Source organism: Rhineura floridana, chromosome 19 (genome assembly GCF_030035675.1).
Source record: "Rhineura floridana isolate rRhiFlo1 chromosome 19, rRhiFlo1.hap2, whole genome shotgun sequence".
NCBI classification, from domain to species: Eukaryota; Metazoa; Chordata; class Lepidosauria; order Squamata; family Rhineuridae; genus Rhineura; species Rhineura floridana.
In genome coordinates this window covers 27,214,683-27,228,996 of record NC_084498.1, presented here as the reverse complement: position 1 = coordinate 27,228,996, position 14,314 = coordinate 27,214,683, and the positions used below count along the sequence as shown (strand labels likewise).

At 49.1% G+C, this 14,314-nt stretch overlaps 1 protein-coding gene across 5 annotated transcripts in view; it reads left to right on the top strand.

The window, feature by feature from the left end:
* The window catches only part of MSI1 (musashi RNA binding protein 1), a 54,304-nt gene that overhangs the window by 20,328 nt on the left and 19,662 nt on the right, over positions 1-14,314 (top strand). For all 5 annotated transcript variants that reach the window (XM_061602620.1, XM_061602618.1, XM_061602619.1 and 2 more), the window contains exon 6: positions 2,583-2,675. In XM_061602620.1, coding sequence (XP_061458604.1) covers positions 2,583-2,675 — 93 coding nt within the window. The remainder of the gene's footprint in view (positions 1-2,582; positions 2,676-14,314) is intronic.

Sequence of the window (14,314 nt, the reverse complement as noted above, 5' to 3'; positions counted from 1 at the left end):
ATATTACATTTCGATCTTTTTTAATGTTTGAGAGCCAGCCAGAGAACAGATGTCATTGGTCAGCCATGGAAATGTAGAAAGTACAATAAATGCAAAGGTGCAGGCATTCTTTTCTCCCAAAAGGTGCCCAGGCTAGTTGTGCAAAGGGAGTTCGGGGGTGGTGAAGAGGGAAGCTTGATGTGGCGGGACAGCGAGTGTTTGGGTATCCCAAGAAACCAGCTCCAGAAGCACATGGTTGGAATTGGGTTAATTCCATTAAGCAGTTCGGTGACAGAAGGCGCTTTAGTGTTTGGGTGAGCTGCTGTCCAAGCCGGAGAATTGCTGCGGATTAGCTCTGCGCGCTCCTTGGGGGTAATTAGGAGCATGTGATCCTTGTGAAGGGGGGCACAGCCATGCTGGGGGCAGCGGAGGGGGGTTAGTGGGAGAGCCGATTTCGGAGAGCACCCCTGGGCCCCTTTTAGCGTCAGGGAGTTCTGCAGGGCTGAAGCTGAAGCAAGAGGAGAGGAATGGGGCAATCTCTTCCCTAAATGCACTTGCTGATTTTGAGAGTCTTAAAATGAATATTTTGCCAGTCACTTGGGAGATCTCTCTCTTTCTCGTGGTGACATCACCACACTTGCCTGTGAGGCTGGGCCTTGTTGCGAGATGGGTGCTTCAGGTGCAAGGCAGACCTGACACATGCACACACCCCAGGGCCCAATCCAGCGCTTCTCCTGTGTAAGCCCTACAGACAGAATTGGAGGAGAGATGTGCAAAAGGGCTGTCTCAATGAGTGGGCAGAGAACGGGGTGGGAGCGAGCTTGAGGCCGCCTCCTCTCTTTGAAGAGAAATCGCCTCCAACGTGACCTTGGCAAGAGGAAGACCCAGTGAGGCAGACTTGTGGCTTATGTGTCCATAGTTTCCTGCTAAAAGTCCTGAAGTCACTTAACAACCAGAGTTTTTGTTTTTTTTAAATTGTAATAAAAATCACATCATGTTATTTTAAAAACAGATTTAACAGTACAACTATATCACTGGCACTTTCCAAATGGCCGGGAAAAACAGAATCATCTTTGCTTGACACAGAAATGATGACAGGGTTGGTGCCAGGGAGGCCTTCCTGGTGAGAGCGTTCCCTAAATGGGGTGTGTGTGGTACTACAGAGAAGTCCCCTTCTCTTGTCACAACCTTCCAGACCTCCTGGGGATGTGGCACACGCAGGGAAAGACTTGGTATGACGATCTTGTGGTCCGGGCAGGATCATATGGCAAAAGGTGGCCCTTTTAGATACAGGGGTCTTGAGCCGTATAAGGCTTTAAAAGATCAGAACCAGCACTTTTGATCAGGCCTGGAAACAAACTGGCAGTCGGGCCAGAACCAGTGCTGTATCTTCACGCTGCCTTGTTCCAGTTAACTATCTAGCTGCAGGGTCCGAATCATCTTCGTTGTAGTAGTCTAACCTGGAGATTCCCAGAAGCCTTACACTGAGCCGGATCAGTGGTCCATCTAGCCCAGTATTGCCGACACTGACTGGAAGCAGCTCCCTAGGGTCTCAGGCAGGGGACATTCCCAGCTCTACCTGGAGATGCTGCTGGGGATTGAACCTGGGACCTTCTGCATGCACAGCAGATGCTCTAACCACTGAGCCAAGGGCCTCCCCCCATAGACAACCGAAGCCAGGCTATGTCTGGCTGCTCTGCATGGTGAGTTTTTGCAGCACACCGTTTGAGGCACAGCACAGCCCCTGTAGAACAGCTGTTTTCTGATGGCTGTTTATCGGGGCTGTGGAGAGGAGCCGCAACTCCGGGGTAGGACAGGTACCCAACCCCCAACAACTCTGTTAGGGCTGGCAAAGAGGTCTGTCTGAAACTCTGGAGAGCGCAGCTGTGTGGCTGGGGCTGATGGGAGTTGTAGTCCAGCAACATCTGGAAGGCACCATGTGTAAACAGTAAAGAGCGAGACAGGCCAACGCCTGACTCTTTATAAAGCATATAAAGGAACGATGGAACTAGCCACAGACGCTGACCTTCTCCACGCATCTGTTCTCCTGTGTGTGCTTTTAACATATCCAGATGATGATTCAGGTAGTCACATGGTGGCAGGGGACCGTGTTTCTATGTGGGATTTCTTGAAGCTGGGATTTGCAGATAGACATTTCACGCATGGAGTGTTGAGGAAAATCTGTGCAGCAAAGCAGAATGCTGCAAATTGTATATGCAATGCAGATTAAGTTTGTCTTAGTAAAATACTTACATAGTTTATTCTGCATAATTTAGTTATTGGCAAAGAGCAAAGCAGGTTACTGAAGTGCCACCTGCGACTGCTGTAAATGTTACTCAGCAGCACGTCTAGCACATGAACTTGCACAAGTCACCAAACCATCACAACCTTAAGGACTAGAACCTTGGTGTGTGTGTGTTTTTAAAAAACATTACTTTTCTCAGAAACCTGGATTCTAAAAAAAGCATGGGATCATTGCATACACACAAATATCTTGCCGTAATCTTATACCACCGTGGCACATTTTCTTTGGCTGGCAAAGTGAAATGGCCTTTTTGTAGTTCTGGGGGATGAATCTGCCCTGTTGTCTTTTTGCCTTCTAGATGGTGACAAGGACTAAAAAGATATTTGTGGGAGGCCTCTCTGTGAACACCACTGTGGAGGATGTGAAACAGTATTTCGAGCAGTTTGGAAAGGTAGGTGCTTTGAGTTAAGTCACAAACTGAGTTTTCCCGACAGGCATATCATAAACTACAGTCGTAAACTGGTTAGCAATCTTTTCCTCTCCTTAAGGAACTCTGGGAAATGTAGTACTCTCAAGAGGGTTTGAATCTTGCCAAACTACAATTCCCAGGATTCTCTGCAGGGAAGCTGTGGTGGTAGTAAACAGTATAAAACCAACATTATATCCTCAGGGTCCTTTGGGGTTTGCTGAAGAAGATTAGAAAGTGCAGCACCTTCTGGTTAGACCTGATGGCTTCTTAACTAAGATGTTCACTGCCAACTTAGGTTTTTGCCAACTGACCAGGGAAAAAGCTGCCTGGCCTGTTCTTCTGCCTTTAAGACTAGTTTGATGTGCAGAAATCAGCTGGTGATAAGCAACAGCAGCACACTCCTAATTCTTGCTAAACACATTGCTTTTAAAGGCATAACTACAGTGGCTGCTTGAAAAGTTGTTGACTCCAGTTTTGGGAGAGTTTTCAGTGCTCCCTCTGAACCCAGTTTCTCCTGAGAATGAGCCTGAAGCCTAGTGACATGGCTGCTTCAGAGTCTGAGGTTAGGTAGTGACTTCTGCATTTAAGCTGAGTTCATCAGAGCCTTAAGCCATGTCATCCTCAACTAAGTTTGAAGTTCTTACCTGAAGAGTAATCCATTCCTAAGCCGTTATTATTGACTTGTCCCCTTTGCCACTCTTAAAACATTCTGTTTTGGTCTCTCTCTCCTCCCCCTCCCCAAGAAAAGATTCCTGGGGTTGGCCTCTTACAGCAGTCACTTTTTTTGGGGGGGATAGACCCAAGCTTGTGAATGTTTGATATTGCTCTGTGATGATTCGTAGCTGAATCCAGGAGAGATCAGCTGGAACCTTTTAGGGAAATGACAATTTTGTGAGAGTGGAGAGGGTGGTTGAATGCCTCCCCTAGTTACCTGCCCTCCTGCCCCCAAAATTGCTTGCCCATACCCACTCACCAGCTTTGAGAGAGTCCTAATCATGGCTGCTTGGAAATAGATCCCCTTCAGTCAATGGGACTTTCTTCAGAGCAAGTTTTTTAACAGATCTTCAGGATCTAATGAGAAATACAGAAATAGTTTTCATTGTTTGTTTTAGAAAGATTTTAGTAGAGACTCAACAGTGTTGCTCATTCTCTCCCCAGGCCCTAATTGTGTGTGTGTGTGTATACCATGATATGATATATTTGGATAACTGTCCAATCTCATTTATCCAAATGGTATGGGAAAACACTAAGATATGGTCAGAAAACTAGGGGCCGAGGTACATTCTGAGTGCTGTTTCTGTATGATTTTTTTTTGGGGGGGGACAGGTTTGGTTAATGGAGTGATGTAAACAAAAAGAGAATTGGTAACTTGAGGAGGGTGGAAGATGAGGCTGTATTCCACGTCCACTGTCGGAGATAGTATACGTCTGAGTGCCAGTTACTGGGAATTGCGGTGGGGAGGGTATTGCTGTTGCGCTCAGGCCTTGTTTGCAGGCTTCCCATTGGGGCATTTGGTCGACCACTGTGAGAACAGGAGGCTAGGCTATGTGGGCCCCCTCTGGCATTATCCGGCTGCGGGGCTCTTCTGTTCCTAACGGGTGACTGGTGGGAGTGAGAAGGGCCTATATCTCAGTGGCACATCCAAGTAGGTCTGGTAGAAACTCTCTGCCCGAAACCTTTGAGAGCCGTACTGAGCTAGATGGACCTATAGTCTGACCTGGTACAAGCCAGACTCCTCCGTTCCTGCGAGAGCCCTTTCGCAAGACAGGAATGTTGCTCAGTGGGCCTGAGCCATCAGCAGCGGCTTACGGGCTAGAACCACGCATTTGACACTGGCCCAACTGCTGTTCCTCCTCTCCTGGTTGTCCGTGCAGGAAATGAATCTCCCCACTGGGTTAAGAGCCCGCCACCCTTGGCCTTCCTTCCCCTCCTTTGCTCTGTCACGTTGAACTACTTATAAATGCTTTGTGGGATGGCAGCTCCAGCATTGGATGCCATTTGATACTTGCAGCTGCTGCAGGCCTTCCGCCCTGCCAGAACCGTCGGTGGCTGTTATGCGTGACTCGGCGTGCTGTGTGGTTCCTAAGCTCTCTTCTATGACATTGCCTCCACAGAGCCCTTCCTTATGTGGCCATGGATGCTCTTTGATCAGTAGTTGGCCTTGAAGGGGGCACCTTCATGTCCCACCATTCCATAGATCAAAGGTACAAATACAATGTGTAGTTTCCCCCCCTCCACCCCCTTCTGTCGTCTGGCTCCAGCATCATAAAACCGGCTTCACCCCTTTCTTCTCTGTTGTTCACCTAGTCTTGCCCAAAGACTTTTGTAGATAGATTATCATTCTCTGTATAGTTAGACTTAGATATAGGAGAAAGAGAGAAAAAATACATTTCAGCTGTTTATAGTGTTTTTTTTTTAACCCTTTCGCCTTCTGTCCTCGCTGTTGTGTTCAAATTTTCGTTTGTAGCTTTGAAGGTCACAGTGTGGATGACTGCGGTAGCAGTGTGTTTAGTAACACTCCATTTTCATAACCCCCCCTCCTCCAAATCATATTGGCCTAGCCAACAAATGTAGAATGTGAAAATAGATTCTGTGGAAAAAAGAAATGTGCCCTGTGTGTTTCCTTCCGCAGAGAATAGATTCCAAAATATGTCCCTGTCAGCAACATTGGTAGTGCAAGAATTCTACAGGACTTTTCTGCATGAAATTGTTTCTTGGCCTGAGTAATGTATGAATATGGTGTTGGGGGGTGGGGTGGGGACATGCACAGAGTTGGGATCAAAAGTCTCTCTGTCTGTGCCCATTTGCCTCTGCTGTGCCCACAAACTTATGTGGCCTCATCCAGCCTCTGAGACTCAGAAAACAGACGTTCAGTCATTCCTTGAGACTAGTGGCCCTTCCAGTCTGCTTTGGTTTTGCTTGCAGATGTATTCTGCAACATGGAGAATGAATTCTATAACTTTGGTGCCACCACCAATTAGGTATAGGCAAGCCAGAGAGGAGGACCTCCAGAGCTGATCTTAGGGCTTTGGTGGGCTTGCCTGGTCCCTGGTTGTGAAGGCATCTCTCCAGACCGGTGGGTTTTTTGGCAGGTGTATTCTGAGGCATGTCATTTCTGCAATAATGACGCATTAGTGGTGGATTTCTCCAGGACCATCCCAACATCATTCTGCTTTATTCTGTGATTCTCCATGTTACCTTATTACTGCCATTTGGAGGGAAACTCTTGAAACTTAGCGGAGTAAAACAAAACCACAGCCCCAGGATTTCAACATAAAGTTACAGGGCGGGCATTGATTTGGAAGCAAAGCAATATGCCCTCTCTGAAACTTTTGCAGGTGCAAACGGTATCAAAAGTGAATTGATGGCCTCTGGCTAAATTATAAAGATCTGAGTACTGAAAGTGGGATTGTGTATAACCGCCCCAATATCATCATGAGCATAAGTGATCATGAATGCACAATCAAAGGGACACCTGGGGGGGGGGCCCTGGACCATCAAGCCCCTTTCTAAGGGCTGGCTCAGCTGCAGATCATCCCTTTAAAACTTGAGGAATGAATTGGATGCCTTGAGGATGCGATGTGGGACTTAGTAGCCACGTACTCTTTGTCTCCTCTGTATAAGAAGCTTCTGTTCCGACAGTTCTTGTAGGAGAACAACCTCAGCCTGTAAAGCTTAGCCCAAACTTTGGTTCCTTCTGTTTGGAAAAAGGATCAGAGCAACAGTCCCAAGGTCTGTGGTGCTGTTCTGATGCTGAAGCTGAACTGGCTGGCTCCATAAGCTGCCTGGATGAGAGACGGCCTGTGCTGTATGAGTAAGCGCACCTGTCACATCTGTAATGAACCATCCAGAGCTCCGGTGAGACCAGACGCTAAGAAGCAGGTGTGCTGGAGAAATGCACCAGCAAATGAACGGTTCCAGATTACTCCAGTAAGTGAGCCAGGCTACTGCAAGAGAAGTTAACACACAGATGCTCTACCCTGGCCGCTCCCGATACCTAAGCATGTGTCAAATCCAGCGTGTGGATCTGAAAGGAAGTGAGAGGGGTGGGTGGCTGAAGGGCACAGTCTATGCTAGCCAACAGAAATGGCAATGGAGAGAGAAGAGCTGCCATTTCCCCCCCATGATGCATCAAACTGCAGGCCTTGGGGGTCCTCTTCAGCCACAGAAGGGAGTAGGCAACTCAAACATCGATTCCTGTGACTGGCCAACAGTATGACACCTCTAGATTGGCCGGTCAGAGTCTGCATAGTCGGAGTCCTGGCATTATTTATTATTAGCCTTCTATAATAGTCTCAAGGCAGTGGACAATAAGAACAGCAAACAGAAAAGACAGCAGATATATTTAACCGTGGCAGAGAGCCATTCATTCAGCTGGGAAAGGTTTGCCGGGTAGTGCTTTGCATTGTGTTTTGCTGTACTCCAGATGTTTACTGAAATCTGATTGCCACTGAAATCTGGCTCTCGGGAGATGGATTTGGGTGCCCCCCCTTGCCCCAATGGCATGAGCAGAGTTCATGTGGCAAAGGGCTGTTTCCAACCTGGTAGGCTGCTCGGCAGTCCTAAGCAGATGCCTGTCTTTTGGTCTTTTTTTAAGGGCACTCACCCTGATGGACCAGCTCACTAGGAAAGAGTCACTGGTCTTTGTTGAAGGTCCGATTTACAGAAGGGTCTTTATTTGTCAGCTTTTCCTTCTCCCTGGAAGAAAGGCCGTTCAGTTCTCTCCTAGATTTCCCTGAAACACTGGAAAGGAGAGAAAATCCGTAGAGAGCATTATGTTTTTATTTCTCTCCTCTGCTGATTTCCTTTTTCCTCAGTAGCTTATGCTAGATTTTCAAGAAATTTGTTTCCACGGCAGAAGCTGAGAAGGTACCACCTGGCTCTTGGCTGGCTGTGGCTTAGTGCTGGGACAGGAACTGGCTGCAGCTTTGGGTCTAGATCTCACAAACGCCTGTTTGTAGATGGGGCCACTTCAAGCAGCAGGCGAAGGCCTCACATATAACTGAATATTCCTCCCACAACAAAACAAATTCTTTGCCCATAGAAAACAGCCATGTTAGGGTGAAGGCTAGGTCAGACCCTTCTCCTTCTAGTTTTCTGTAGTGTATCTCCTTTCTGGAGCTCCTGCAGCTGTCCTGAGCTATAACTACCACCATCCCTGATTATTTGCCATGCTAGTTGGGGCTAACGGGGCTGATTTTGTAATCCAAAAACGTCTGGAGGGCCAGAGGTTCTCCTCTGACACAGACACGGAAATAAACCTTTGCTTCAGCTATGGCATTTCAGACTGACTTGTGTAAACTGAATAGACTGTGTGTGTTAATATATGTCCTTTCATCCATCCAATGATTCATTCTGAAATGGCACAGCTGAAGCAGAGGTTTACTTCCTTCTGTGTTGTTTGTGAAGGCAAGGCCTTATCCTCAGGTGATTACAGGTGGAGTTGCTCCCTCCGGATGTTATTTTGAGCCTGCAGGTATAACTAAAGGTGAGCGATGTGGTTGCAAGCACCTCTTTGTTCATGGCTGCTGCTTCCGCCCTACCCGGCGTGGCATCTCTTTGTGGAGGAATAGCGCTGCATCCCTGTGCCCAGATTCATGTACACGTCTGGGTCTCTTCTGCCCCCAGTGCCCTGTCCAAGCTTGAATATGTATACCAGCCTTCCCCAGTGTGCTGCAGATGTCTTGGACTACAATCCCCACCTGCCCCAGCATCATACAGATGTGCTGGCTGGGACTGATGGGAGTTGTAGTCCAGAAAGCTCGAGGGCACCAAGTTGGGGAAGGCTGGTGAAAATAAATGATGGGTTAATGGCTAAAGGAGGCATTTCCTCCAAGATCAGTGATTCTGGTCTAGTTTTCTCACTGAGCTGATGAATCTCAGCGTAGCCTTTCCGTTTGCACGATGGGACATTTTTTCATTTGAAAAGGGCGGAGAGTTAACCTAACCTTTTCCCTGACATGTTATTGTAATGGGAGCAGGTGTGTGTGTTTTGTACAGAGCAGTATCCGATAATTTGCACCCCTTCCACTCCACTTTTTGAAATGGTCCAGCTTGGATGCAGGTTTACTGCCCCAGTGGGCATTGGGCCTCTGTAATAATTAGGATCCGTTCCCCTCCCCGACACTCTCACTCTAAAAATAAAATATAATGTACTTCTCCCTGCTTTTTGACTCCGAGTCCACCTCCAGATAGGATGTCTGAAGGTAGACAGGAAGTGAGGCTGAGGGGGCGCCTGCTATTTATACCATCTGTCTATATAAACGAAGGCCTTGGTGAATATGCTTTGAGCCCACGCTCCTGTAGCGGCGTTTTCTTCCTGAAAAGCTTTTGGCTGCCTTGTGACGCCTGTGGCAGGGTGGATTATTTGGAGGAGACGAGTCACAGTTAGTAAACAGCCACCTCCTCCGCTTCCCACCGGTTCCTGCATGTTACATCATCTAATAACTACACTACACTCTAGCTCAGCCTTTCCCAAGCTGGTGCCGTCTCATTCTTTAGGACTACAGCTCCCATAACAGCTGGAGGGCGCCTGCTTGGGAAAGGCTGTGAATCTAGCTCTAAATGCCAGCTGGAGGTACCCTGGGTGGCTCAGCTAAAGAACTCAAAGACTTGGTTGCTACTTTGTCCATAGCTAGACGATCGCAAGACGAGTTCCTTCCTTCTGTGCCTGCTCCATTTGATGTGCAGCTCCAATTTGTGTGTGTGATCCTGTGGAGTTAGGCTCCGTGGGTCAGAACTGCCTGTGCCTCCGACTTTGCCATACAGACTCCTCCACTGGCCCTTGCCTGTGTTTGGTATGACCAGGGAGATACCCACAGCCATCTCGGAGCATAGAGCACAAGAAGCTGTCTCAATGCTATGTCAGACCGTTGGCCCGTCTAGCTCAGTACTGTCTACACTGACTGGCACTGGCTCTCCAGGGCTCCTTTCCCAGCCCTGCCTGGATACTCTGCCAGGGATCGAACCTTCTGTGTGCAAAGCAGATGCTCAGCCCCTGAGCTACAGACCTTCTCCAAATGCAAAAGCACGCACTTGCAGATGGAGGAGGGCAGAAGGAAGCAACACTAGCTGAGGAAAAGGCCTACAACATGCATAGGCCAGCCTGCTTCCAGCTTTTGAGAAGGCACCTGCTGGTTTTTGTATTGAGCCTGATTATGACCTGATTGAGTGCAGAGTTTCCGTTCTGAGTTGTCTTAGCTTTGTGGGGTCTCCAGCAACGTGGTTCTCGTACACCTGCTGCCTGAGGTCTTTTAACTGAAGATGGCTGGGGACTGAACTGGGCCTATCGCCCACAGAGTAGATGCTCTATCACCAGTCTATGCTCCCACCCCACCTTGAAAGATTTAAGTGAGCCCCAGTATTAGGTGAACGTAGCCTTAATATAGCCCTTCTGGTGCCCTCCAGGAGCCGTGCTGGTTGGGCTGATGGGAGTTGTAGTCCAAAACATCCAGAAGAGCTCAGACACTGCTTAATTGAATTGTGATGTTTGAGAGGAGCCCGGCGGCTGCATCAGGCCAAAGGGGCCACATATAGTCCAGCATCCTATTCTCACAGAGGCCCCAGTGGGAAGCCCGCAAGCAGGACCTACTCTCCCCACTTGTAATCCCAAGGTATTCAGAGGCATCCTCCCTCTGGCCCTGCAGGCAGAGCATAGCCAGTGTGGCTAGTAGCCATTGATAGCCTTGTCCTCCCTGAATCTGTCTAATCCTCTTTAAAAGCCATTCAGGTTCTGGAAGTGAATCCGCAGCTCAACCTCGTGCTGTGTGCAAAAGTCCTTCCTTTCCTCTGGCTTGAATCTTCCAGCTTCATTAAATGTCCCAGAGTTCTAGTATTACGAGAGAAGAACATCTTTTCTCTAGCCACTTCCTCCATACACCGCACGTAATTTTATACGCCTCAGGCATGTCACCTCTGACTCGCCTTTTCCTTCAACAAAGATGCCCCAAATGTTGCAGCCTTTCCTCGCAGGGAAGTTGCTCCCTCCCCTTGGCTGTTTTGGATGCCATTTTCCTGGTTGACGGTCTCATTTTTTTATTCTGCTCTTCCTCCGAAGAAGCTTAGGGTGGGGCCCATATCCATTTTGTCCTGTCAACGCGTGTGTGGTTAGGCCGGGAGAGCAACAGGTCTGTCACCACTCAGTCAACCTCACGCCTCCCTGGTTAATGTTCACTGATGGAAAATGGCATTGGAAGAGAATTCAGGGTCAGCAGTGGCAGTATACATCATACAAGGTTTATAAGCCTACAGTTTAATTAGCAAGCTAAGTGCCACAAGAGTCTGATGATGGTTGTAATTAACCTTACCCTGTTTATCTTGTTTTATATTCATTATTTAATTTTTGTTGCACTTTTTCTCCAAGGAGCTCAAGGTGACATGCATAGTTTCTGATATGAGTGGAGAAGATAAGCCAGCTTCCTGCATCCTGGTACCCTCCAGATATTTTGGACTACATCTCCCCTCAGCTATGGCCAGGCTGGCTGGGACAGACAGGAGTTGTAGTCCAAAATTAGCTGGAGGGCACCAGGTTGAGGAAGGCTGAACTTTTAATGGTCATAGCTCACTAGCAGAGCACCTTCTTTGCTTGCAGAAGGATCTGTATTGAGCTAGATAGACCAATGGTACAACTCAGTATGAGGCAACCTCCTGTGACAGGTGGAACATCTGCTTTACATGCAGAACATCTGGGTTCAGGACCCAGCATCTCCAGGTAGCGCTGGGAACGACCTTTGCCTGAAGGTCTAACAGCATAAGACGAGCTTTGCTAGATCAGGCCAGTGGCCCATCTAGTCCAGCAACCTGTTCTCACAGTGGCCAGCCAGAAGCCTATGGGAAGCCTGCAATCGGGACCTGAGCGCAAGAGCACTCTCCCTTCCCGCAGTTTCCAGCAACTCGTATTCAGAAGCATACTGCCTCCAACTGTGCAGCCACTGCCAGTCAGTGTAGAAAATACTGAGCTGGATGGAACAACGATATGACTCAATATAATGCAGCTTCCTCTGTACCCATTTAAATCAGCCCCTTTTCCAGAAACATGAGGACTAGAGTCTTATTTTTAGGGGGAGGGCCCAAGCTCAGTGGTAGAGCGTCTGCTTTGCATGCAGAAGGTCCCTGGTTCAATCCCATGCATCTCTTGCTAGGGCTGAGAAAGCCAGTCCTGTCTGAAGGCCTGGAAAACCCCTGCCAGCCAGTGTGGACAGCGCTGGGCTTCATGAACCAGCAGTCTGACTCAGTATGGATGTGGCTCCGTTGGTTGAGCCCATGTTTTGCATGCATTTTCAAGTAGGGCTAGGAAAGGACTCTTGTCTGAAACCGTGGACAGCCACTGCCAGTCATTGTGGACAGCATGAAGCTGGATGGCCCAATGGTCTGACTCAGTAGAAGGCAGCGCCGTCTGTTCCTAAGCAGTGGCAATGACCTGAGGCCTAGCAGAACGGACTCGGTTGGGCACTTTGTGGTTGAACTGAGGCCTTGTGGCAGCACTGGCAAGACCTAATGGGAAGCGATTGCGCCCCCCCCTCCCCTCCTTTTTCTCCCTCACAGGATGCTTTTGTGTGCCTGGAGGGGGGGGGAAGGGTGGCCCTAGTTCTCCCTCAAGAGGCCCACAAGGGCCGGCTCCTGAGAGCAAGATTCGCCTCAGCAGGGCGCCTTTGTGTTCCTGTGTGGAACAGCCGCTTTGCCGGGGAGGGAGCATTAGAGCTGGCGCTAATCTGATCCAGCAGCTGGGATTGGAGGGGCCAGGGTTGCCACGGCAACCAGGCCCCAAGAGAAGCCATCCCCAGCAGCTTCTTTTGTTCCGGCCTCGCCTGGGTGTTGGCAAAGCCAGCGCTGCGGCCTCCGAAGAAGAAAGGCTCTGGAGAATGGACCCGGGCAGCAGCAGGGGAGCTCAGCCCAGAGAGGCACCCAACGGGCAGCCGCCACAATAGCCGCCAGCCAAGGGCTGCCACTCACACTTAGCGCTCGGCCACGTGAAGTTGGCTGCCGGGGGTCGGCCGGCCCCGCTAATCCCGCCTCTCCGGCCCTCGGTTTCCATGGACACTGGAGCCTATTGAGGACACACATTTTCTGCCTGCGGAATTGAATGCCCACCCGGTGTCAGGGAAGGCCGCTCTGTTAATGGGGGCACGCTCTGGAGGAGGCTGGCCAGCCGGCTGGCCGTTCCCAGAGTTGCACCGTCCACCATCTTCCTCCTGGCTTTGCATTCCAGACTTTGCCGTAACTTGAAGCGAGGGGGGGAGTCACTGCCTGCCTCCCTTTCCCTGGGGCTTGGCGCTGAAAGGCACTGATCAGGAGAAAACTGCCGTCGTCTATCTTATCATTACCTCAATAATCCCTACCTACAATTTCCCCATAATATTTATATTTATTTGTTTATTAATTACACTTTTATACCGCCCCATAGCTGAAGCTCTCTGGGCAGTTTACAACATAAAAACAATATACCGTTACATTTGGCACAATTGATGATAAAAGAAAACAAATGTATCACATTTTAAATAAACATAACTGAACAATAAATTGAACAATAAATAAATAAGGCAGTTGGTATTTTATTTTATTTACTTATTTATTTATAAGAATATTTGTATACCGCTGTTTTGTTAAAAACATCAAAGCGGTTTACAACGTATGAAAAACAACAACCATAGAATAAAAGAATATTAAAAATGCAATAAAACCAAAAGTCAACTGCTGCTGCTGCTGCAAAAAAAGCATCTTCTTCATTGCCTGCCTAAGCCTGGTGGAACAGAAAGGTTTTCAGCAGGCGCTTAGGAGTGAAAGCAGAATGCATCTGCTGAATCTCTGTTGGCAGAGAGTTCTGGAGAACTGGGCCGATGGCACTGAAGGCTCGAATTCGTGTGGTTCTTAAATGAGTCTCGCCAACTCGGGGTAGGATTACCTGCATGTTGCAGGTGGCTGAGAGTTTGGTTTAGGACAGGGGTGAGGAACCTCAGGCCTGGGGGACACATGTGGACCTCCAAACCTCCCTCTCTGGCCCCTGGGACTCTCCCAGGCCATACCACCTCCACAGGCACTCACTCTGGCAATGCTGCTTGCACCCTCATCCTTGGGTGTTTTTGCTGGGCTGGGATGTGCCCTCAAGATCTGATCATGCCTCTTGCTTGCCTAGACGGAGGACAAATAGAGAGAGGGTTGCCGAGCATGTGAAGAAACTAGCCTGGGCAAAATGAATTTAATTTAATGTTTGCATCTGCCCAGTTTTGCCTCTGGCCCTGTTCATCCCGAGTCACATGCAGCCAGCCCTCTGGAAGGTTGCCCAGAAAATGCGGGAAAAAGGGTTCCCGTCATCAGTTTAGAGTTAGGGCTGGGCCACCATCTGGTGAATTTGTGGCTAAGGTGAGATTAGAGCCTGGGTCTTCCTGCGGTTAGCCTCTGTCCTGCCCTACACTACAGGGAGGCAGGCAAGAACGAAGAGCCCACGGACACGCTTTCCCTTGCGTCCGCGGAGGAGGAGGGAGGGAGACTCCTGGCGCGATGCTGCTGGGGTGCTGGAGCAGAATGCTTTTGCCTGCCTCCCTCCCATCCTCGGCACATGTCACCTGCCACAGGGTTAAGGAGGCCAGAACAGTAAGTGCCTCGTGCTCCGTCCATCTGCCAGA